The 24,786-nt window shown below is 40.8% G+C and overlaps 2 protein-coding genes across 2 annotated transcripts; both read left to right on the forward strand.

Moving 5' to 3' along the window:
• The first annotated feature begins 6,048 nt into the window (after positions 1–6,048).
• Positions 6,049–19,527, forward strand: LOC124280317 (perlucin-like protein). The gene is made up of 6 exons (XM_046716216.1): positions 6,049–6,149; positions 8,023–8,081; positions 13,840–14,124; positions 15,270–15,425; positions 16,958–17,014; positions 19,354–19,527. Exons 2-6 carry the CDS (start codon positions 8,033–8,035, stop codon positions 19,458–19,460), a joined length of 654 nt encoding a protein of 217 aa, XP_046572172.1. The 5' UTR covers positions 6,049–6,149; positions 8,023–8,032; the 3' UTR covers positions 19,461–19,527.
• Positions 19,528–22,323: 2,796 nt separating this feature from the next.
• Positions 22,324–24,783, forward strand: LOC124280311. The gene is made up of 2 exons (XM_046716211.1): positions 22,324–22,847; positions 23,865–24,783. The coding sequence occupies exons 1-2, from the start codon at positions 22,324–22,326 to the stop codon at positions 24,781–24,783; spliced, it is 1,443 nt and encodes a 480-aa protein (XP_046572167.1).
• The last annotated feature ends 3 nt before the right edge of the window (positions 24,784–24,786 follow it).

Raw genomic sequence — 24,786 nt, forward strand, 5'->3', positions numbered from 1 at the left:
GTTTTGTAAATTTGAATTCTTTGGCATCTGGGACATGTATATCAATGGTTTACCTGAAGCGTCGTTCTTCTGGGACTTCTGCTTGCCTTCAACAATTCCGACGCATTTGGAATACGACCATCTAGATCTTAATAATTTAAGCAGATTCCCCAGGTACAAAATCAGCATCGTTGGTTTCTATAGGTTTAAACTGTCCATTAGGTGCATGAAATAGATGGGGATGAGATCCCCTTAATCAAGTTCAGCGATCGTGTCTTTCACCCCATATTGATCGTGACTCTTGCATGCAGTTTGATATCCCTGAATACTTGAAAGCATCCCACCAGCATTACTATTGCATAAAGAACACTGTGATGGTTCAATTGCGTGATGTAGTAACCGACACGTCGAACATCCGAATATTTTGTATGTGTCAATATGGTACATGTGGTCAAAGAAATTAACCTAAAAGCGATATATATATGCTACACGTTGAACAACCGAATACATTGCATGTGTTCTTATGGTACTTGTGATCAAAGGCTACATCCTAGAATGTACAACATTTAGTGATACATACGTCAGTATGTACTTTGAGAAATATACTGAAAGGCAAAAGAAACGTCGTAATATTAGAAATGACATTTGGGTATCAATGGAGTATTTGAACCTATTTTTTTAAATATACACCAGAAGTCAGGTTTGAGGAAACATGAATCGTGGTCGTATAGCCTGCATTGCCCAATAAAGAATTGTTTGAGATTGAAGTTAGAAATGTTTTTGTCTTTTGGAGAGGGAAAAGTTCCCACAAACAAAACATTGAAATCGAGATGCACGTGCATCGTAAATACATTCAGGCATAAATTGCCGGCTTGAATGGCAATCGTTCACTTGTTTTCTGAACACAGCAGCTATGACTAGGTTAACGAGAGATCAACCACAACAAGCTATTTGACGTCTGCACGCTGGTCAACATGCTCGAGTTATTGCTAATGACTTCAGTAGCAGCGTACGAACGATAGAACGTCTTAAAGTGCGATACAACGCCACCAGCAGCACTGATGACCGTCCACGTAGTGGTCAACCCCGTGTAACAACACGTCGCCAAGACCGTCATATCGTCCATCAACACGTGCAAGACCTATTCGCAAAGACCATAGGAAACCACCAGCGACCAGTCAGTGACCTACCATTCGGCGACGTCTTCAAGCCAGGAACCTGTTTTGTCGATGTCCTGCCAGGAGACCCATATTCACCCAACGTCACCGCCGGGAACGTATCCAAGTGGACACAACAGCGGCAAAACTGTCGTGGGGGACAATGGAAAGGGCTTATCTTCTCTGATGAAAGTCGGTACTGCATTTAAGTGGCGAATTATTTTTTAAAAAATTACCTTCTCTTTTATCTTATCTCTTATAGTGTTTAGGTTCATGGTAAAAGAAACAAACATACCAATTTCACAAAGAAAACATTTGTGCAACAATGGCAACGAAATTGATTGTTGACAATGAATCCTTCAACAAACTTAAACTTAGCAATAAACGTATCATTATGATGGCTTCGTAGCATTACATTAATTCTAAAAATACAACGTTGAAACAATAAAAGTACACATTTTGTTTTTGGGGGGATTATTCCCCCCCCCAAAAGAAGCAAACAGCGTTTTCATTTAGGTTTACTACACACTAGCATTGTGCCTGGCAAGGGTTGTGCTCATATGTTTGAGCTCATGAAAGGGATCATATGCACACATCTACAAAAAGGAATGTCGGAAATTGACAGTTACTTCGTATCCCTAAAATGTACACAATTGCAAATGGCATATGTCGAAATAACCCATATCGGCCTAAGTGGGCGTTGAGTGGGATGCGTAATAGGATATCCAGAAAAGCATGTTTGCTCGTAAAATCGGGCAAAACTTAGAAAAAGTACGAATAGCTGCTTAAAACAGTAGATCAGACTATAGATGGCAATTAGCTCGCTCAGCCAGGTATGACGACGGACCGTCGCATCACCTGACATGAAATGCATGTGCTGCCTAAAGGCACAAGGAGTCATCTCAAAGATATTTTATGTTTTTACATGTGTATTGAATATGTCTCATCTATTGATTAACATCTTTCGTGACTTTCTTTCATAAACTTTATGTTGAGATATTTAAAAGAGTATCATGCTCATAGAAAGTTTAAATCAGTCATCGTATTATATGTCCCAAAATGTATAGGTGGCATGATCACCCCGAAGATCGACGGGACTGGATATTATTTGTAAATTGTCATGGCATGCCATTTACTTCCCCAGTTTAATTCCCCTAAAGGAATATCTTATCCTAGCTGATATCTCTATCCCCCAGCCCGACCACAACCACCGTCTGCGACACCCTCTCAACATATAACAGATTAGTTATGTTCTAACATGGCCGGTAGTGTTCAGGTGTCATCAACCTCTGAATCACTGGAGTCAGACTCCGATGTGGTCAGAGGTATGACGACGGGTCTGACAAGACCGACGTCGACGCCATCAAGCTGTCGATAGGCTGCCTCGATGGCCAGGACATGGTTCTCTGCCTTTTGCCATACTGCTGGTGTAATTCTCACAAATATGCATGGAAAAGATCTTTGACATCGGACATCCGAAAGGACGTGTTGTCACTGGGTACAATAGCCTTACGGTTAGCCCAGATCAGCTCAATCGGATTCAGCTCACAATGGAGTCCGTAAGACAACGTGGCCATGCTGATGTGCTAACGTGTCTGATCTGTAGACTACAGGTTTCCCATGCTGTCTGATGTTCTCCATGAGCTGTACTTTGGTTTGTACCTGTCTAAAATACACCTTGCAGGAGGTCAGAAATTCTTGCATTTTAGCCTTACGGTAACTCATGGTTGGGGTCAATGTTTACGGTACACTGAGGTTATGATAACTGGTGTTATCCATAACGATGACGCTAGGATTGTCCAGACGGGGTAGGAGCTGATGATCCATCCATTCAAGAAACACCTCACCATCTGGCCTCAAAGACGAGGTCGCACCCGTCAATGAGAGCAGAATCACGTGAACCAGCGTGAAGAACGATGAGGCGTTTACCTTTACCAGATGGAATAGTTGGGACCTTGGTGCACGAACCATCTGGCGGTAGCCACATGTAATCCAGGGAGTGATCCTTGTTCACCCAGGTGTCCTCGAGGTATAAAAAGGCGACTAACGGGATCGGGTGGTCAGGCTCGCTGACTTGGTGGACACATGTCATCGGTTCCCAATTGCGCAGATCGATGCTCATGCTGTTGATCACTGGATTGTCTGGTCCAGACTCGATTATTTACAGACCGCCGCCATATAGCTGGAATATTGCTGAGTGCGGCGTACAACTCATCTCACTCACTCACTCCTCGAGGTATACTATCTGAAAACCCAACTCCCGGTATTCGGCGGTTCTTCTGAGGATAGGTTGACCTGAGGTTGAGGATTAAAAACTGTTCACGTAACACTCCACGATCACGTAACACTCCCCTTACTTTATACCTAAGCCCCATTTCATGGAGACCAGTGATAAAAGTTGCTCCAGATGCATTAATGGTATCATTGATCTCTTCCCTAATGGTACGGAAGGTTGGTGGTATCTTCCTGTCATACAATTTATATACTGCTCTCCTGACCCCCATATCAAAGCTATCCAATTTGTGTTTGTGTCCTGATTTCGCTTTTGAGACGACCCGTCCTACCTGTTTGTTTATGGCAGGCCAAGGCAGCCTTCGAAATTAAATGTCGGTCCTTAGGCCCGAAGCCGACTGAAAACCTTTCGGACCCACAGCTTTGGTTTTCTGCAGATCCTTATGTCCGACAGCCTTTTCGTCCCAAAATACTCGGAGTATGAAGACTAGTAAGTCACTAGAGTTAAATTGAACTCTTTAACTCAGTTTGGTGGTTGTCACCCTTTTTGTTTGCTGGGAATTACTTATCTTGTAGCTAAAATAAAGGGCCTACACATTCTGATCACAACTTCTTGTGGTTTTGGGTCCTTAATATGTACACTTTGATACTCACGATGGTGCTCAACTCCAACAACACAACCACCAAACCTAATACATCCATTTCGTAGCATGGACTACTTGTGTCTGATGATATGTGTCTCATTTAACGTGAACCGATACCGTTACTTTGTTCAGATAACCGAGAAAGACTACCTTTTATAAGTATTGAATACACTATTTACGCAAGGCTCAAAGGACATGGCGTGTTAAATGTCCTTTTTGTCTAATGGCCAGATGTTTTTATAGAATTTGATTTTCCTTCGCATCCGGGACAATTACAGCTATGGTCTACCTGAGATGTCATCCTCCCGGGAATTCTCATCACTTTAAGCCATTGCTCATGTAGATGTAAATAATTTAAACAGATTCTTCAGAACAGGCAGTGTTTTCAGGGTATTACAAATAGGGAAGGCAGGACTGTTCAAGTGTGTCTCGAGATCCTCACCATAGCGAGTCAAATCAGACAAAAGTTTTTAATCATTAGTGTGAAATGTCACAAGATATTTTAGTCAGAATCAATATTACAGCAACGTTCATCATGCAGAATAACAGAATAAACAGAACAACAGAATTTTATTGTATTTCGAAGCCAGGAGGCCTAGAGTACAGTTCAAGATGTAGTTTAAGATGTTAAATACATTTTTAGAGCGCTATAATCATATGATAATACCATATGCACTATAGTACACAATGCTATGAGAATGTGGTCAAATGCAAACACGTTCTATTTGGGACCACGCTCTCCCAGCAAAGCACAGGCTGACGCACCCCTGCCGGGCAGAGTCCCGTCCAGGACCCAGACCCACACCCCCACAACCCGGCACCCACTCGCCAGCACACAGATTCAGCCACCCACTCCCACTCGCTGGCTGGGCGGGCTAGCCGGCCGACCCCGGGCGCCGCCGGTGAACAGGCGCCAGATTCAGCCACCCACTCCCACTCGCTGGCTGGGCGGGCTAGCCGGCCGACCCCAGGCGCCCGACTCCGGGGATGCGGGCCCGAATCCCGGACGGAACCCAACCCAACAAAAGCACGAGAATCCTCACCCCACACAACATGGGTTACACAACAAACACAACATATGTAACTCTATAATCTTGATTTGAATACTTGATACAGGTAGGTGGCTAAGCGGAGCATTAGATTACTGTTTGTTGTTGATAATAAAATGTGCAGTACCTGGATGGCTATAATGATACATAGGTAGATAATGTTCCCGAATGTGTGCGTAATATGGACAAATAAACAGAACATGATATTCATCTTCTTCACCTTCTCCGCAGTAAGAGCATAATAACTCAACGGGGTTACAATTGTGAACATGTTTTAAAAAAAACACTTTAAAACTATTTGAACAGCATCTGACCTTAGTCAAAGCCCTTCTTAATTGTACAGATTTTATATAAGTGAAATATATTTCAGTATTAAGCTAAGATTTAAATGTACAATATGTTGACAGTAAAGTAGAATTACTAACATACATCTTCACTTTGGTAGAAATGTAGTCCATGTCCGTCTGGACTGACATTTATTTCCGATGATATCATGTATGTATATACATATTTATATTTGCGTGCGTGAGTGCATGCGTGCGTGCGTGTGCGCGTAAAGAGTCGAACTGATACATATGTGGTCTGAAAATGGAGATACACTGCTGCCATACAACCTGTAGTTTTGTTCCTATTGTTGGGTTCAGTATCTGTAGCTCCAGGAGTGACTAAAAGATGCCTGGTCGTATGTTTTTTCCAGTCTCTCCTCAACTTGAACTTTGATACATGGGATTTCAACGCTGCCTATAGTTGTTTGAATACAAATAGTCCCGGTCCCCAAAACACTACCCACTGCTTTTCTGTGTGAGTGCTATAACGATGTATGATGTGTAAAAGGAACAATACTTTATATTCTACAAAATATAACATAAGATAATATGAAATACAATTATGTTACATTTGCCTTTCTGTATCTTAAAGTTGAAAAGAAAGCACAAAAATACCTGGACTTTGACCAAGGGTCATGCCACTGTGTTATCTATTGCTTAATAACCACATGTTGGCTACCATGGCCTTGAGGCACTGTAACCTTGTGAGGATTCACAGAGAGTCCCTGGTTTTGTCCCGTTATCAGTGAATGCAGACGGAAGGTAAGTAGAAAACCTCTTGGAATCTAATTTTGATAAATATGAAGTGGAGAAAAATATTTTATGTTCATATTATGCAATATAATCTTCAACGAACTAAATATACATCACCAAATCATGTAAGTGTGGCAACAACGTATCCTTATCTCTTAACATGGAAGCATAACAGCAGTGTAGTTTTGACAATGGTCTGTGTCTACTCCAAGTGTTCGAGTATTTACTGTATAAGTGTGCTTTATGGAATCGTCCCTAGTGTGGTGGTCTTCTTTCGGTTGTTGGCAGTCTATTGCCTGTTTTATATTGTATTGCCATTTATAGTAAAACTATTTTAGATGTAATTACTAGTTTTAAATTTATTTCTGTGATAATCTAGTTGTTTTACTGTCTTTTACAGACAGGTAAATATATTTTCTAACTTTGTTTTTATTCATTTATAAATGTACAACTTTCTTAGTCACGACATGGCTGAAATAATGCCGATGTGACTTTAAATTTTCACTCACTCACCCACTCACACATTATGGATTCCACATTTATGGCATTGGCAAAGTTCATTTGCATTTTCAAACTGGCCTTTTGTGAGTTACGCCTCAAACTGGCGTCCCAGTTCTACATCGGGTGATTCTACATTAATTCTTGATTGTTGAACAAACTCCCAAGATAAGGTGAGACCACATATGTCACGTGTACTCCGCTGTGAGGCAGGACTGAAGTCCAAGAAACTCTCAGGAGTAAAGCTGCCAAACACAGTCCAATCCAAGTGACCAACCTTGCTTAGCTTCACATGATTTGTGACCATCACCACCACCGAACATGATGATGGCTACGAATAACAGTTGGTTTACGAGCATCATACCTGTGATGCATGAGTTCCATTCCCCATATGTACAATGTATGAAGCCCATTTCTGGTGTCCCCCGCCGTGATATTGCTGGAATATGGCTAAGAGCAGCGTTAAACCAATATCACTCACTCACTCACTCACTTTTTCCAACGTGGCAAACATCTACGACCTGTATCACTCTAAGACCTGTTCGTGTCAAAACACATGTAATGTATGCATATTATACTGAGCAAGTCAAAACATCGATTACACAACAGTCTCGTTTCCTGATGACTGGGTTCCGTCCTATTGCGCAACTTAGTACAATAACCAGTTCAGATTTTTTAGACCAATTCATTTAACTGGATACATAAATATTAATCAGTATTATTTGATACTTGTATATTGCAACGCTACGTTCCTTATAATCCTTGCAATCACGACGTGCGGCGTGCTCTGTCGTACAGCGAGCATTGAAACCTCGAAATCGTGGAAATATCAAAACGAGGCTCTGCCGCTAGAAAAGTTTGGCGGTCTGGTACGGACTTGATATTATATCAACTACACTGAATAAGCACACAAAAACACATTACAGGTGTAACCAGTGAGGCAGATGCATTGTGAATCATTTTACGACCTCATCAAACAGGAGCAGTCTGTGACGTCTCATTTAAGGTCATGCTGCCTACACCTCGCCATAAAATATAGAAATACGATGTTATTAACGTTTAAAATTAAAATCCATTGTAAATACCGTTTTGTTATGACACAAGGAATTGGAATTTAGTGTAACCATAGTTGTTTGTGATGTCTATGTTCACTTTCACACGAGACATTCGGATCGGCTGAGAAGTAGGTCATTGTCTGAATAGGTTAATGAGACTCATGTTTCGGTTTGTCATCCTGTTTCCGTCATGCCGAATATCCGGGTTCGATTCCCCACATGGGTACAATGTATGAAGTACATTTCTGGTGTCCCCCGCCGTGATATTGCTGGAATATAGCTAAAAGCGACGTTAAACCATACTCACTCACTCATCCTGTTTCTTTCAGAACTACAGCCATGACCGGTCTCCTTTTGGTCGCTCTCGCCGTCATAGTTGCTGTCAATGGTAATAATAGCTATTGCATACATTAATTATAACCCAAGAGCATCACGTATACATAGGACAGTGAATGTGTCATTCGTGATGTACTCAACAAATTATCTCCCTCCGATCAAATTCACTGTGATAGTTATTGCCGATATTAACTGTATATATATTATTAAAACGTAACATGTTACTAGGTATTGTTGGTAAAACAGATTTAGTAAAGACTAGAGTGAGAATTTGCAACCACATGTCCCCAAACATGTTTCAAACGCTGAAAGTTTGTGCTCTCAAAAACAAGTTTATCGATGTCCTAGATACCAATTATCATATTCCTATATTTTCAAAAGTTTAGGATCAAATCATTATTCACATAGCTTGTCGCCCTCCCAAAAAGTGCGGGGTAGATCCCCAATAAATCCCCCCAAAAGATAATGTCTTTTAATAATATTGTACAATGGAACTGCAGAGGGCTAAGAAATAATTTGAATGATTTGCAGCTATTAGTCCAGGACTTCACACCATCAGCCATTTGTCTCCAGGAGACATATTTAAAACAGACGGATACATTTGAATTACGTAATTTCAATGCATACCACCCCTTTTCACCTCCAGGTGATCGGGCCACTGGAGGATCTTCGATCCTTATCAAACAAAGTGTTATCCACAGCCCTGTTATACTTAATACTGGTCTCCAGGCGGTTGCAGTACGACTGACGTTACATGTTGCGTTCACATTATGCTCTTTGTACATCTCACCATCTTCAACTCTTCAGAAGACTGACCTTCAAAATTTATATGACCAACTCCCGAAACCTTGTATCATTATGGGAGATTTAAATGGCCACAACCCGCTCTGGGGTGGTACATTAACTAATGCTAAAGGTAAACTATTAGAAGACTTTTGTTCAAATAATGATGTATGCATATATAATGACGGTTCTAGCACATATTTACATCCTGGCACAGAAACTTATTCAGCCCTTGATTTATCAATTACAGACTCAGACTTATTGAATGAATTTGAGTGGTCAGTCCACGACGACCTGTGTGGAAGTGACCATTTCCCAACAATTCTCAAACCCGTGAATCCATCTGATGTCCCTCCATCATCAAGATGGAACTTTAAGAAGGCTAACTGGCCTTTATATGAAACTTTCTGTGCTGACAAACTCAAACCTGAACTTTTTCATGATCTTCCTGATGCCATCAAATGTTTTTCAGATGAGCTCAGACACATAGCTGACAAGTGTATCCCCAAATCCTCTGCAGTTCCTCATGTACGTAAACCATGGTTTAACGCTGAATGCAAACAAGCTCGCAAGGCACGGAAGAAAGCTGAACATTATTTCCGTCGCCATCCTATGGTCCACAATTTAAACAAATTTAGAATTTTAAACGCCAAAGCACGGCGTACTTTTAAACAAAATAAACGCCAATCTTGGCGAAACTATGTCTCAAACATCAATTCGCGCACGCCAATATCAAAGGTGTGGAACATGATTCAGAAAATAAAAGGTAAGGGCTCTAAATCTAGCATTAAGCATCTAACAAATGGAGATGAATTATTAACTGATAAATCGGACATAGCAAATAAACTTGGAGAAACTTTGGCCAAACATTCTTCCTCATCAAACTATGTACCTGAATTCCAGAAATATCAAAGACAGCAGGAAAAGAAATCTATTAATTTCAATTCAGACAATGGGGAAGACTACAATGAGACCTTTTCGATACATGAGCTTCATACTGCTCTTGACCAAGCTCACGATACTGCTTCAGGAGCTGATGGTATACATTATCAACTCCTGAAACACTTACCTGAATCATGTTTAGAGACGCTCTTATCTATTTTTGATGACATTTGGACATCTGGACAATTTCCTTCGTCGTGGCGTGATGCTATAATTGTGCCCATCCCTAAACCTGGACGTGATCATACTGATCCTTCCAATTATAGGCCAATTTCATTAACTAGCTGTGTTTGCAAGACCATGGAACGCATGATAAATAATCGACTTGTTTGGTACTTGGAAACCAATAACCTTATAACTAATATACAATGTGGTTTCCGTAAAAACCGTAGTACCATCGATCATTTAGTGCGCTTAGAATCTTTTGTGAAAAATGCCATAATTAATAAACAGAATGCAATGACGATCTTTTTCGATTTAGAAAAAGCATGCGACACAACATGGAAACATGGGATTTTAAAAGATTTACATGACTTTGGATTACGAGGCCGTTTGCCTCACTTTATATCCAACTTTTTAAATGACAGGCAATTTCAAGTCCGAGTGGGTTCAACCCTGTCTGACCATTACAACAGGATCAGGGATCATTTTGTCTGTAACATTGGTATCAAGATTAACAGTTTATCACAGGTTTTAAAATGATTCAATTGATGGATCACTTTTTGTGGATGATTTTAATATTTCTTGTCGCGGTAAGAATATGCATACTATTGAACGGCAAATGCAGCTGTGTTTAAATAAAATACATAAATGGTGTCTTGAAAACGGCTTTAAATTTTCTAAATCCAAAACTAATTGTATACATTTTTGTAGAAAATCAGGATCAGGGAGTCCCGCAAGGCAGTATTTTGTCTGTAACATTGTTTAGTATCAAGATTAACAGTTTATCACAGGTTTTAAATGATTCAATTGATGGATCACTTTTTGTGGATGATTTTAATATTTCTTGTCGCGGTAAGAATATGCATACTATTGAACGGCAAATGCAGCTGTGTTTAAATAAAATACATAAATGGTGTCTTGAAAACGGCTTTAAATTTTCTAAATCCAAAACTAATTGTATACATTTTTGTAGAAAATATAAACCGCATAAAGACCCTGAACTGTTCCTCAATGGCACTCCCATCAAAGTTGTAAAGGAGACCAAGTTCTTGGGTTTAATTTTTGACTCGCATCTAACTTTTCTTCACCATATCAAGTCCCTAAAAACTAAATGCTTGAAGGCACTTGACTTGCTGAAAGTCGTTTCCAATTCTAAGTGGGGAAGGGATCAAGCTACCCTCCTACAATTATATCGATCATTGGTACGTTCCAAACTTGATTATGGCTCCATCGTTTATGGTGGAGCCTGCAACAGTAATCTAAAACTTTTAGATTCTGTCCACCACCAAGGTCTAAGACTATGTCTTGGTTCCTTTAGAACTTCACCTGTTGACAGCCTCTACGTCGAGGCTGATGAGCCATCTCTTACACAACGCCGTATAAAATTAACTTTACAGTATATTACAAAACTTTATTCCAATGAGTCAAACCCTGCATATAACTGTGTCTTTAATCCACTATATGAAGATCTGTATAACAAGAAGCCTTCTCTTGTTCCGCCTCTTGGTATAAGAGTGAAACCTTTCCTTTCTGCTGCTGGCATTGAGCTAGAACATATAGCTCCTTCCCGTTTTCTTTCTTCTCCGCCTTGGCAATTTGTTTGGCCACAAGTTGACCTAACATTAACTACCTTTAAAAAATCAGAAACAAATGAATTACAGTATAAACAAGAATTTAGTCAATTAAGAAATAAATATAATACATACAAATCCTTATTTACAGATGGGTCCAAGGATGGTGGCGCAGTGGCATGTGCCACTGTCATTGGATCCCGAACAATATCTTCTAGAATACCTGATAACAGCTCTATTTACAGCAGAAGCAAACGCCATCTTAACAGCTCTTAACTATATTAATAAACACCGTAAATATAAACAATATATCATCTTTTCAGATTCTCTTTCGTGTCTTCAGGCTATTAAAAATCTTTCTTGCAAACATCCACTTTTATTAGAAATTATTGAATTGTACAATGAACTTGCTACTGGCCAATGCGACATCGTCTTTGTTGGTTACCCAGCCACGTTGGCATTTCTGGGAACACGATGGTTGATATTGCTGCTAAGGCAGCCCTCAACAAATCTGTGACACCACTTCTTATCCCATACTCTGATTATAAAGCCAGCATTAGAACATACATCCGCGATCTAATGCAAAAGAAGTGGGACACCCAAGTAGGTATTAATAAATTACATGAAATAAAACCCTACATTGGTTACACCTACTTGGGTTGTCAGTCCAGATTTGAAGAGGTCATTATGCGACGATGTCGCATTGGCCATACCAGATATACTCATGAATATTTATTGAAGGGCGAAGATCCTCCGTTTTGTATCCCTTGTGATGAAAGGATCACAGTCAAGCATGTCTTGCTTGACTGCATTGAATATTCCATCACAAGGGATAACTATTTCAAAGTAAACACTATGAAGGATCTTTTTAATAATGTTAGTTCTCATTTAATTATTGCATTTTTAAAAGAATTAGATCTGTTAAGTGATTTGTAAATAGATATATATTTTATTATTGGAAGTTTGAATTAGTAACACAGATTGTTAGTGGCTGTATCCTCGAGGGGGCTTAAAGTACTGTAAAATTATTGTCCTCCTGCGAGGGTACGTAAGTCCCAAAACATTCAAAGTAAATTTCAACTTTCCGTTTTTTTAATCGTAGAATATGTGTAATTTTAATGTATGGTTAGATATATCTCAATTGCTAACAGCTGAGGGGATGATGTAAATCCAGCTAGGGTCCATGCAGGAAGCAAATGTACTGTAAGTCCCCATGGTCCCTAGTACGGTGATCTACCTTCAGTTGTTAGCGATCTATAGCCCATTTTTATATTGTGTTGTCCCCTATAGTTAAAATGTTTAAGATTCAATTACTAGTTTTACATATATATCTGTGATACTCTAGTTGCTTTACTGTCCTTTGTCGGCAGGTTTTATAATCTCTATATATATCCTATTTCAATGTCAAGTGTTCTCGTCACGATATGGCTGAAATATTGCCGATGTGACGTTAAATAATAACTCACTCACTCACTCACTCAAATCATTATTTTTATACTGTAGCCGTGTAGAAATGTACTAGAATGCTGACTAAGCGCAAGGATAGTTCATATTTGGATATAATATCGCTAACGTAAGATATCAACAGTTGAAAAGCAGGCATACCGTACCATCAAGTGAGAAGTATTGTTTCGTTTGCCCCTCAGTTCAGCCTACATCGAATATGATAGGCTACATATGACAATTGCAATGGACATTCAATGGTATAGAATGATTAAATTGATGTAAAACGAAAACGGACAACGACAAGGTTGAAAGTGACAATCAATAGAATATGTTGGACGTGAGCAAAGACGAGGTGTTACGTGACAATCAATAGAACATATTAGAGGTGCACAAAGACGAGATGTAACGTGACAATCAATAGAACATTTTGGAGGTGCACAAAGACGAGATGTAACGTGACAATCAATAGAACATATTAAAGGTGCACAAAGACGAGATGTAACGTGACAATCAATAGAACATTTTGGAGGTGTACAAAGACGAGGTGTAACGTGACAATCAATAGAACATTTTGGAGGTGCACAAAGACGAGGTGTAACGTGACAATCAATAGAACATATTAGAGGTGTACAAAGACGAGATGTAACGTGATAATCAGTAGAACATTTTGGAGGTCCACAAAGACGAGGTGTAACGTGACAATCAATAGAACATATTAGAGGTGTACAAAGACGAGATGTAATGTGACAATCAATAGAACATTTTGGAGGTGCACAAAGACGAGGTGTAACATGACAATCAATAGGACATATTAGAGGTGTACAAAGACAAGGTGTAACGTGACAATCAACAGAACTAATGATGACCAATTATCAGATAGTTGATAACACATTTATTCCCTTCAAGGTCAGAACGGAAACGACTTGAGCCGCTGCCCTACCAATCTGAAACGCAACCGGTACCTCTACAGCCATGGCGAATACTGTTACGAATTTGCGGTCTTCGAACACCGGTACTGGAAAGGCGCCAGAGACTACTGCGTGGCCGACGGCGGCCATCTTGTGAAGATTGATAACATGGACAAAGAGTTATTCATCGTCAGCACCCTCACTCACCTGGGCTACCATGAAAAGGGCATATGGATAGGCCTCAACGATATACAGCAAGAGGGCATATACAGATGGGCGAATGGTAAGATTATAGTCTGTGAAGTTCGAAAGCGGACCGATGAATTGCAATCTAACTTAAACATTAATATACCTGTAATACTCAATGAAATGCTAATCATAATCAAACATCAGACCAACTCTGTGAAATCTTTGCAGAATGTATATGCTAAAAGTAAAAAAGTTGTTTAACAGACTATCAATAAAATTTTGACACAGTTCCCTATTTATTACGAGGGAGGAGTGCAAAGAGAGGAACAGCCAGGTGCCAACAAAGTTATTGTTTCATGTCCCTGTGCCGTATCCATCCTTTCGCGGACAGCTGGCTGTTCCTCTCTTTGCACTCCACCCTCGTTACAAATAGTGAGCTGTGTAAATATTTCAATGATAAGGTATTTTTAAGACATAAATTCTGCAAAAAAATCACAGAGTTGGTTTGATGTTTTGATTATGAGCAGCGTTTCATTGAGTATTATATGTTTATTAGTTTTCGAGCTAGATTGCAAATCATCGGTTCCCTTTTGAGCCAAACGGACTGTAGTAATGACATTTGGTTCTGAACTTTAGGCGTAGTGGTGGTGTGTTGCCCTGTGCATAGAGGCCAGGGGATTCTTTCACGAAGCAATTTTTACTAACTTTAACCTCAACTCCCATTCTTTCACATTGTACAAAGATTACTAATGACTTACGATCACCATAGTGCTTCGTGAAATAAGGGCCCATGTCACAAATCAGTTGAAGTTAAGCAAAGTTGGTCACGGAGAGTCCTTGGATGGGTGTTTGGCAACTTGACTCCTGAGAGTTTTTAGGACCCATATTTATCGAGAAGAAAAGTTGAATTTGTCGACATGTTATCTGTGGTGTCTTTGAGACTTATAACGAATATACATGTCTCAGTTCACCGGACAGTGAATGGGTACCCGGTAGGGTGAGTTTAAAATGTAAAGGTTGTACGACAAATTGGGTCGTATATTCCCCAGGGGGAGATACTGAAGTAGAAGCATCAGCTTGACGAATGGAAAGTCGCTCCTTATTATTCCATGCCATGTTATTGAATGTTGATAGTGACAATGGGGGTAGAAGGAACGGGTGTGACAATCTAATGTACATGTGCCTTTTGGCGATAGTGAATTCAGTTGAAATGAGCTAGTACTGTTCACATATGTCCAGGTGAGCCGGCAACGTTTACGTACTGGGGACCTGGGGAGCCGAGTTTTTTCCACAACGTTGAGGACTGTGTGGCTCTAAAGGTGTCGAATTCAGGGCACTGGGCTGACTTTCCCTGCGAGCTGATTTCCGATGCTTTTGGATCTATCTGTCAATACGGTTAGTACGTTCTGCCAACTGTTAAATAAAGACATGAACCCAGAGGCCACCTTTTACAACCAACAACCCACTTCCAATGACATATCCTGTCATCTGACAACCTACCACCTACATCCCATGACATATCCTGTCATCTGACAACCCAAATTCCATGACATATCCTGCCATCTGACAACCGACAATCCACTTCCAATGACATATCCTGTCATCTGACAACCTACCACCTACATCCCATGACATATCCTGTCATCTGACAACCGACAAATTCCATGACATATCCTGCCATCTGACAACCGACAACCCACTTCCAATGACATATCCTGTCATCTGACAACCTACCACCTACATCCCATGACATATCCTGTCATCTGACAACCCAAATTCCATGACATATCCTGCCATCTGACAACCGACAACCCACTTCCAATGACATATCCTGTCATCTGACAACCGACAACTCCATCCCATGACATATCCTGTCATCTGACAACCCGAATTCCATGACAAATCCTGCCATCTGACAACCGACAACCCACTTCCAATGACATATCCTGTCATCTGACAACCGACAACCAAAATCTATGACATATCCTGCCATCTGACAACCGACAATCCACTTCCAATGACATATCCTGTCATCTGACAACCGACCACCTACATCCCATGACATATCCTGTCATCTGACAACCCAAATTCCATGACATATCCTGCCATCTGACAACCGACAATCCACTTCCAATGACATATCCTGTCATCTGACAACCGACAACTCCATCCCATGACATATCCTGCCATCTGACAACCGACAACCCACTTCCAATGACATATCCTGTCATCTGACAATCGACAACTCCATCCCATGACATATCCTGCCATCTGACAACCGACAACCCACTTCCAATGGCATATCCTGTCATCTGACAACCCAAATTCAAAGACATACGCTGTCATCTGACAACCGACAACCAACATCCCATGACATATCCTGCCATTTGACAACTTACAACCCAAATCCCATGACATATCTTGTCATCTGACAACCGACAACTCCATCCCATGACATATCCTGCCATCTGACAATCGACAACCCACATCCCATGACATATCCTGCCAACTGATAACCTACATCCCATGACATATCCCACCTCATTCAACCAACATCCCACCTCATACAAAGTATATCCCATATTATAAAACCCACATCTGATCCCTACGACCCAGATCTCACTCCGACAACCCACATCCGTCCTCCTACAACCCACATCCGTCCTCATACAACCCACATCCGTCCTCATACAACCCACATCCCACTTTCAACATTCCACTGGCACCATCATGCCTGAATCCACATTGAGGATGATTGGTGGTGAACATGGTTTAAGTGTGGAGGAGAGGATCGAAATTTCATCATGTGGCCTGATTCTCCTACGACAACAAAGAAAAAGTGTCTGTCCGAGCTAAAATTGATTTGTTAACCTGAAATCTAAGTATCTCCGAAGCAAAATGCTGCATTTTGTTTCCCTCTTTCACAGACATGCTTCCCAAACCTACCGATGACCCAGGACTGATCCTAGGTGCGGCAACAACTGGTAAGGACCTGCGTTTCGTATTTACCATCACAATATTTCTTTATGATGTGAACGTCCCTGATCGGAATGTTTACACAAAGATCTAGCACTACATCGCATGTGTCCAGCTGAAGTGTGCTACATACTAACAACACCGAACCACTGTCCCTGATCCGCAGATATGTTTCCCAAACCTACCGATGACTGCAAGGTCCACAGTGTGGTGGCCTACCTTTGGGTGCTGGCGATCTATAGCCCATTTTAAATGTACAGTTATTAGTGGTAATAGTTTAAATGTTAGATACTAGTTTTAAATTTTATATCTGTGATACTTTTTTCAGGTTTTATATTGTCTGAAATTGTGCTTTTAATGAGCACTAATAGTACAGTTACAATATGGCTGAAATATTGCCAACGTGACTTTAAATTTTAACCCACTCGTTCACTCACTTCCGATTACTGTGGACTGCTCATAGGTGATCATCAGCCCTCATCCAATAACCTTACACTGAACTCAAACTAGTTTTAATCCAATTGTGATATTCTAGTCGTTATACTGTCCTTCGCTGGCAGGTTTTTAAATTAGTATACATATGTTTATTCTTAGTACATAACTTTTTGTCGTCACAATATGGCTGAAATATTGCCGATGTGACGTTAAATATTAACTCACTCACTCACTCACTCATCCAATAACCCCAATCACGGGGATGACAAGACTTTATGGATGATCAACTTCTTTATTTTGACAATGGCGACGTTTCGGTGTAGATTCTTAAACCGTTTTCAAGCATATGGGGGAATGAAGGGGTACACCAGTCTATATACAAGAGATAACAATAACGTGGTGGGGATACAAAGCATCAAAGAAAGTTCCATGATGAGCTACAATAGCATGGTGATGAGCTAAGATAACATAATCACCTCAGTGCAACCAATAGCAACACACATATTTGGAAATATAGGCAACTCATATCAACAGCCAATGAAAGCGGCCTCTACTGTACGATTCTGATTGCATGATGATGATGATGATGATTTGGAGATTCAATGTACGCTTTCCGACACACTGCTTATTTCGCACACGGGCCCATCAGGCCATTTAGTGATTGATCGTGAAGGGGGCGTTAGTGTTGCATAATTAAATTTGTATGAATCTTGAATTTGCAAATTTGCCAGATGATTCTGACTGCAGCTTTAACGTAGGCTTATAAATTCACTATCAAGCTTTTATCAACCCTGGTGTCATCCGCCACAAAGACATTCAAGCCAAGCGTTTGACTGAGCAAACACGGAAACACACCGTGTTGGTCCAAATAGGGAAATACATAATTTCGGTCACCGATCTGATGAATAAGTTCACGTCCTCCAAACATCTACCGTTACTACAATTGGAAAGCTATTTATTTGCTTTTTGAAATCTTTGAAGAAATTGCATGTTGGATTGTAAGTCAAGTGTTTTGAAATGGCCCGATCCGCTGGACAATTGTTCAACGTAAAGCGAAAGCTGATTATTGGAAGTCTTTTCTCTTGTCATCCAGTCTTGTAAATATTATGTGTCAATCTGAATCTATATGCAGAAACAGACGAGGCGGTTTCGCGGTTCTCTTGTATTTAAGGTTTATTTATGCTACCAGTTCAATTACTATTTGACCGGTATTAAACGATATCTAAGTCCCAATCCACAAAATATTCGCAACGTCATCCGTAAGCTTATGGTAAACTATAGAGTTACGACAGGTCGTAACGTTACGAACGCTTTGTGGATCGGGACCCTAGGTCAATATTATTCCTGTAGATTACGTTCAACTGCTCTGACATATTTCCGTGTTTTACTTTTGCCAACCTGAACAGAATTCCTATTCACGTGCAGAAACAAATCATCAAACAGCATGAGAATGCTTAATTCTTGCCTAAAGCACATAGCTCATTTCCGTGCGGATGTTTGTGTGCAACATCAAACCCTATGCCTATTAGAGCCTTGTTTTGTTTGTTTGTTGTTTAACGCCGCACTCAGCAATATTCCAGCTATATGGCAGCGGCCTGTAAATATCGACTCTGTACCACACGTACAGGGTCGCGTTTTCACAAAAGAGACACTCAGTACTACAGGCACAACGCGTGGTTCACTACAGTTGAAATGGGCAGATGCGTCAGATTAATACTGGCCAGCATGGTGTTCGTCCATATTAACTACCTTGTATCACCCATTTTCCAAATACTTCATTAAGTTAAATGTTTTGTTCAGTATAACTGGAATATTGCTGAGCGCGGCTTTAAACAACCAACAAACAGACATTTTCTTTACTTTCCATTGATGTTCCATCTGCGTAACGTTTATTTTTGGTTCATGTTCCCAGATAGGACTCCGGTAACACATGCTAGCGCCGGACCTATTACGGACTTTATACAAACAACTGTTGCACCGGCCGTCAACGAAACAAGTAATCAAGCCGTAGTCGGTTGACCATACATCGCCCTCTTACACATTCAAGCTTGTGCGTCATTGAAAAATTAAACAAATCTTGATATTCTTTTCTCCTGGAGATGTGTTTGTTGTGTGTTTTAGTAGGTACATTCGTATGGTGATGAGAGTTATTTTAACAAAACTATGGTAACGTTTTAGTGTAAATGCAGCTAGGAGAGTAAAATAGGCACACGCACGTCGACTCGAGGGACTCGAACGACGGCAAGATTTGTTCTGTCTTGTAAATAAACAAGTAAATAGTGCAGAGCCTTAACCGCGCACGTCTCACTACCTTGAAAGGCCCAACAACCGTTCGCTGCATTTAGGCTGTGTACCGTAGTAATTCTAATTGAGGTTCCTGGGATTGCCAGTGAGTGAATATGATCTTAAGCTGTTATTTGCTGTATTGAAGCCATACCACAAAGAGGGGCAATAAGAACGAACTTCACATAATCGAGCAAACGCTTTAAGCGGTAGAGCCCAAATAAACTCGACGACCAAAACGCATTAACAACTGAGCTTCCACCAGTATTAAAAAGCGAACACGGATGGTAAGCGAACATTTCAACAAGAGAGAAGGTGCATGTAGGCTTCAGTGGCTTCTGACTATTATCTGGAAACAAGTTACGGAAATATCAGTCCTCATTCGTTGGTGGAATGTGTTGGAATGATTGACAACTTTTAGCAATATTCAATCGATATGGCAGACAGGAGACACAACAAAATGCTTCACACATTGTATCCATGTAAATATTTGAGTGAGTGAGTGAGTTTAGTTATGCGCCGCACTCAACAATATTCCAGCTATATGGCGGCGGTCTGTAAATAATAGAGTCTGGACCAGACAATCCAGTGATCAACAGTTTGTAAATACATGTACTTGAACCTTGACTACATCGTAACGAGTGGACGCTATTGACGCCACCTCCATATAGCCTCCCGAGCTTCCCTTACCAGATTTCAAGGGGCATGTGCGTGAAGAACCCGGACATGTTCCAGGGGATATACGGTACTGCTGGAAGTTAAAATGGGACATCAGTAAACAAAACATAATTCGGAATATTTCCAGCTCATCAGTTGTTTCGTTCGGTTGCTTCCTGAATCAGGTGAGATACGCAATACTTTCAATAAGCAGCAACACGTCTATTTCATACTATATACGTAGGCATTGTATAACCGCGGACTGGAAAGTGTGTAGAGATAGGACTTCCGCATGGGTTTCCTAATTGTCCATACAAACTAGAAGCGCTAAGCGTATTCACTCTACCGAACATCTGAACGCACACTCACCTGGTACGAAAACACATACAACTTTCTCAATTAACTCATATCACTATATTCTAATTTACAGCAGAATTATTTTACGTTCTCTAGACTGTTTGTTGAATTCGGCAATACATGATTCACAGACGAAAAGGCATATCGATGAGCTTTTTCATATTTGAGATGAGGCACGGGATTTAGGAAGTCTTTTTTCGGATTTTTTTCAGAAATGATGTGACTTGAGGTTTAGCAGCACAGCGTTATTTGATGGCAATGCTTAATGTATTTGGGAAATGTGTTTCACAGACAAGCAGTGTATGGCTTGTAGCAAGTGCAGACGAATAAATACCAGATGACACGACAATAGATAATGGGTTGTTTTCCTTTTCAATAACTGTTCAAATAATCTGTAATGAATTCAAAATATTGAAAACCGTTGAAAAGGTTTGCGAGAGTGGCTATCTAAAAATACCGTTGGTTACGTATCCGAAGGGTTCCGTTAGTATTGATCCTTGGAATTGCGTGTGGTGTAGAACATAAAGATAGACCATTATCAACGGTTTAGTTTCCTGAAAAGAAAACAATATCTATTCCCCTTAAAACCTAAATATAAAGAACATATCCAGTGAACGAGATACCTTTTGGTGTAAAATCGGAGAAAGTATGCTATTATTCCACATTTTCAGTATTCCATATGTTGTTATTCAGTGACATGCATACACAACCCCTAGTCCCTATTCCGATGAAAACTTTAACTTTAGATGTAATTTCCAAACGTTTCCGGTTACATTTTAAACTTTAAACTTTAAATTTCAAAGGAATTAAAAGGTTGACCTTGGCCGCATACTTCTTTTAAGCATCACATTAATAATTTTATGGAATATATTTAACTCTTTGAAATATTTTGTACCATAAACACTTTTGAGATATTGTCCCGTCTTAACAAAACCTTGAAATACATTTGTCTGTCCTCTAGTGACACCTTTTGCGATATTTTAATTTCCTAAAGTGAATCGTTTTGAAATATTATTCTGATTTAACGTGAAACCTTGGGAACTTAAAGTAGTACGTTTAGAAGTATTGTTCCCGTCTGAAATTAAATCATATTAAGATATTTCAATTGAGATATTTTCTGCTTAAAGTTAATGTTTCAATTAAGATATCATTTTTTCACTTTACTTTAACCGAATCCTTCAGAGATATCAGGCCGTCTTAACGTGAATTCATTTGAGATTCTGTCTTAATATGCATGAATCCTGTTAGATAACTTCCCATCATCAATCTGAGTGCAAGCAGTATTGTTCTGTTCCTTTTCGACCCGTGAAGATCCGGGTTAGAATTGGTCTTCAGTAACCCATGCTTGTCGTTAGAGGCGACTAACGAGATCGGGTGGTCAGACTCGCTGACTATTGTTGACGCATGTGATCGTATCCCAATTGCATAGATCGATGCTCATGATTTTGATCACTGGATTGTCTGGTCCAGACTCGATTATTTACAGACCGCCGCCGTACAGCTGGAATATTTCTGAGCTAAACAACCAAACCAATCGTTTCCTTTCAGACTGATGATTCGCTAAGTTTGAGTGGCCCTCTGGAGTATGAATCATGGTCCGTACACTCCGAGTCTGCTATTTCTTCCTGAACATGCTCATTCTCATGTCCCTGGTAATGATCATAATACTGATGGAGACAGACATAGTCCCACCCCACTTCTCCACACGATACTACATCTCCAGCCGGAAGCGTCAAGTGGACATACAGCCATTCTGTTTCCATCACGCTATGACGTTCACGACGCCGCTGCAGATGACGGTTCAAGTGGAAGCAGGACACAAACGACGTTTATCTACCAGAGTGACAACGACACGTTCCTGCCGTACGTGTCTCCTGCAATGAGGAGTCAGTATGGTGGCTTCCAGAGAGTCGGGGGCATGCAGGAAGTGTTTGTGTATTCAGCGACCTTTGACCGCCGTGTTACGCCACCTGAGGTAAAAGCAGTGGTTATCTCCCCTGGCAGATTGCTGAACCTGACGTTTCACTGTGTTTTCGGGTCGACAACGTCCGGTGCGTTCCATGTCCATGGGGATTTCAAGTTTATTCCTGAACCAAAATGGAATTACACGTATGTAATGCATAAGAATGAATGAGTGAGTATGGTTTTACGCCGCTTTTAGCAATATTCAAGCAATGTCATGACGGGGACTCCAGAAATGGGCTTCGCACATTGTACCAATGTGGGGAATCGAACCCGGGTCTTCGACGTGACGAGCAAACGCTTTGACCACTGGTCTACCTCTAGGACAGAGTGAATCGGGACAGTATTTAGGTTATATGACAGTGTGTCAGTTTGAAGCGTGAGTAAAGTCAGAAGCGGAGCACGTCTGAGTGAAAGAGTGAGTGAGTTTAGTTTTACGCCGCTTTTAGCTATATTCCAGCAATATCACGACGGGGGACACCAGAAATGGGCTTAACACATTGTACCCACGTGGGGAATCGAACCCAGGTCTTCGGCGTGACGAGCGAACGCTTTAACCACTAGACTACCCCACCGCCCCCTGAGTGAAAGAAATGAGTACAGATGTCTGAAAATATTAGAAACATCATCAGGGCGAACCGTAATTCCAACCCATGATAATCAGTAGTACGCCTAAGGGAGTCCTGCATTCTCAGTTCATTCACTTCTTATGTTATTAGGGAAGATTTGTATTTAGTACTGGATCTAATTGAAGGATAGACTGAAAGAGTAATTTACCAACGGCAATAATACATGTATGATTATTCTTTATGCGACAAAGTATGATATGTATTACCGGTACTTTAAATAGTTTAGTAGGATATTGAAGATTACTGGTATACTAGTAGTAGTAGTAGTAGTAGTAGTAGTAGTAGTAGTAGTAGTAGTAGTAGTAGTAGTAGTAGTAGTAGTAGTAGTAACAGCGGTAATAGTGGTAGCAGATGCAGTGGCAGCTGCGGTAGTACTAGTTGTTGTTGTTGATGATGATGATGATGATAATGATATGATGATGATGATGATGTTATTGTAGTGATAGAAGTGGTGTTGCCGGTAGTAGTGTTGGTAGTAGTAGGACACAGACAGATGTAACTGGCAACATTTAAATCACTTTTTCCATGTGTTCAGTTACAGATCCGGTGTAGTTACCTGCCCTCTACCACACCACGGGGTTCGACCCAAGACTTTATCCCTGGTCGCACCTGGTGTCCACGAAGCTCTTAATGTGCTACCCATCCGGTACCCGCCACACCCGACATACAACCTGACTCGCTGCTACCCAGCCTTTCACAGCACATTCAATGAAGTGTCAACCTTGATCTCAAACATAGAAATCAGCCGAGTGTTGGGTGTGGAGAGATTTATTTTCTATAACTATGATATGAACGACACAGTCAGTAAGGTCTTGCGACAATATCAACAAGAAGGCATTGTGGAGGTGCGCAACTGGTACCTGCCCATACCCCACGAGTCTATACACTACTGGGGCCAACTGGCAGTCATACATGACTGTCTCTTCAGTCAAACTGGTCTGTCCAGATTTGTCATCTTTGCAGATGTAGATGAGTTTGTTATACCAAGAAAGGTTACATCCATCGTCCGTCTTGCCGAGTCCCTTCTCTTTGACAATAGCTTCACGGGTAAATTCTTCGGTGCTCTGGCTTTTAGGAACGTATTTTTTCCAGCAATTCTTCCTGAAACAAACCAGATTTTTCCCCAGAGATCTGCAGCAAAGGCGTTCAACATCGTCCCCCTACTCCATCTGACCCATGCACAAGTCCACCGGGCGTATGATCGCTCCAAGGTCCTGGTGATTCCTGAAGCTATTGAGTTGCTCTGGATCCACTCAGTGGAGAAGTTCAAGGAGAACTGGATCCCCAGGGTGGTTGACGGGGACGTTGCGCTGCTCCATCACTACCGCTACGTCCCCTTCCCCGACATGAAACATCCTTGGTATGACGATCAACTTCTTCTCCGCTACAGTTCCCTTATTGTGTCAGCTGTACGGAGGAGATACTCCAGGTTAAGACAATTGGGCATGTTGTAATAT

The sequence above is a fragment of the Haliotis rubra genome, unplaced genomic scaffold, assembly GCF_003918875.1.
Source record: "Haliotis rubra isolate DU_JTF1 unplaced genomic scaffold, ASM391887v1 Scf265, whole genome shotgun sequence".
In the NCBI taxonomy this organism is placed as follows: domain Eukaryota; kingdom Metazoa; phylum Mollusca; class Gastropoda; order Lepetellida; family Haliotidae; genus Haliotis; species Haliotis rubra.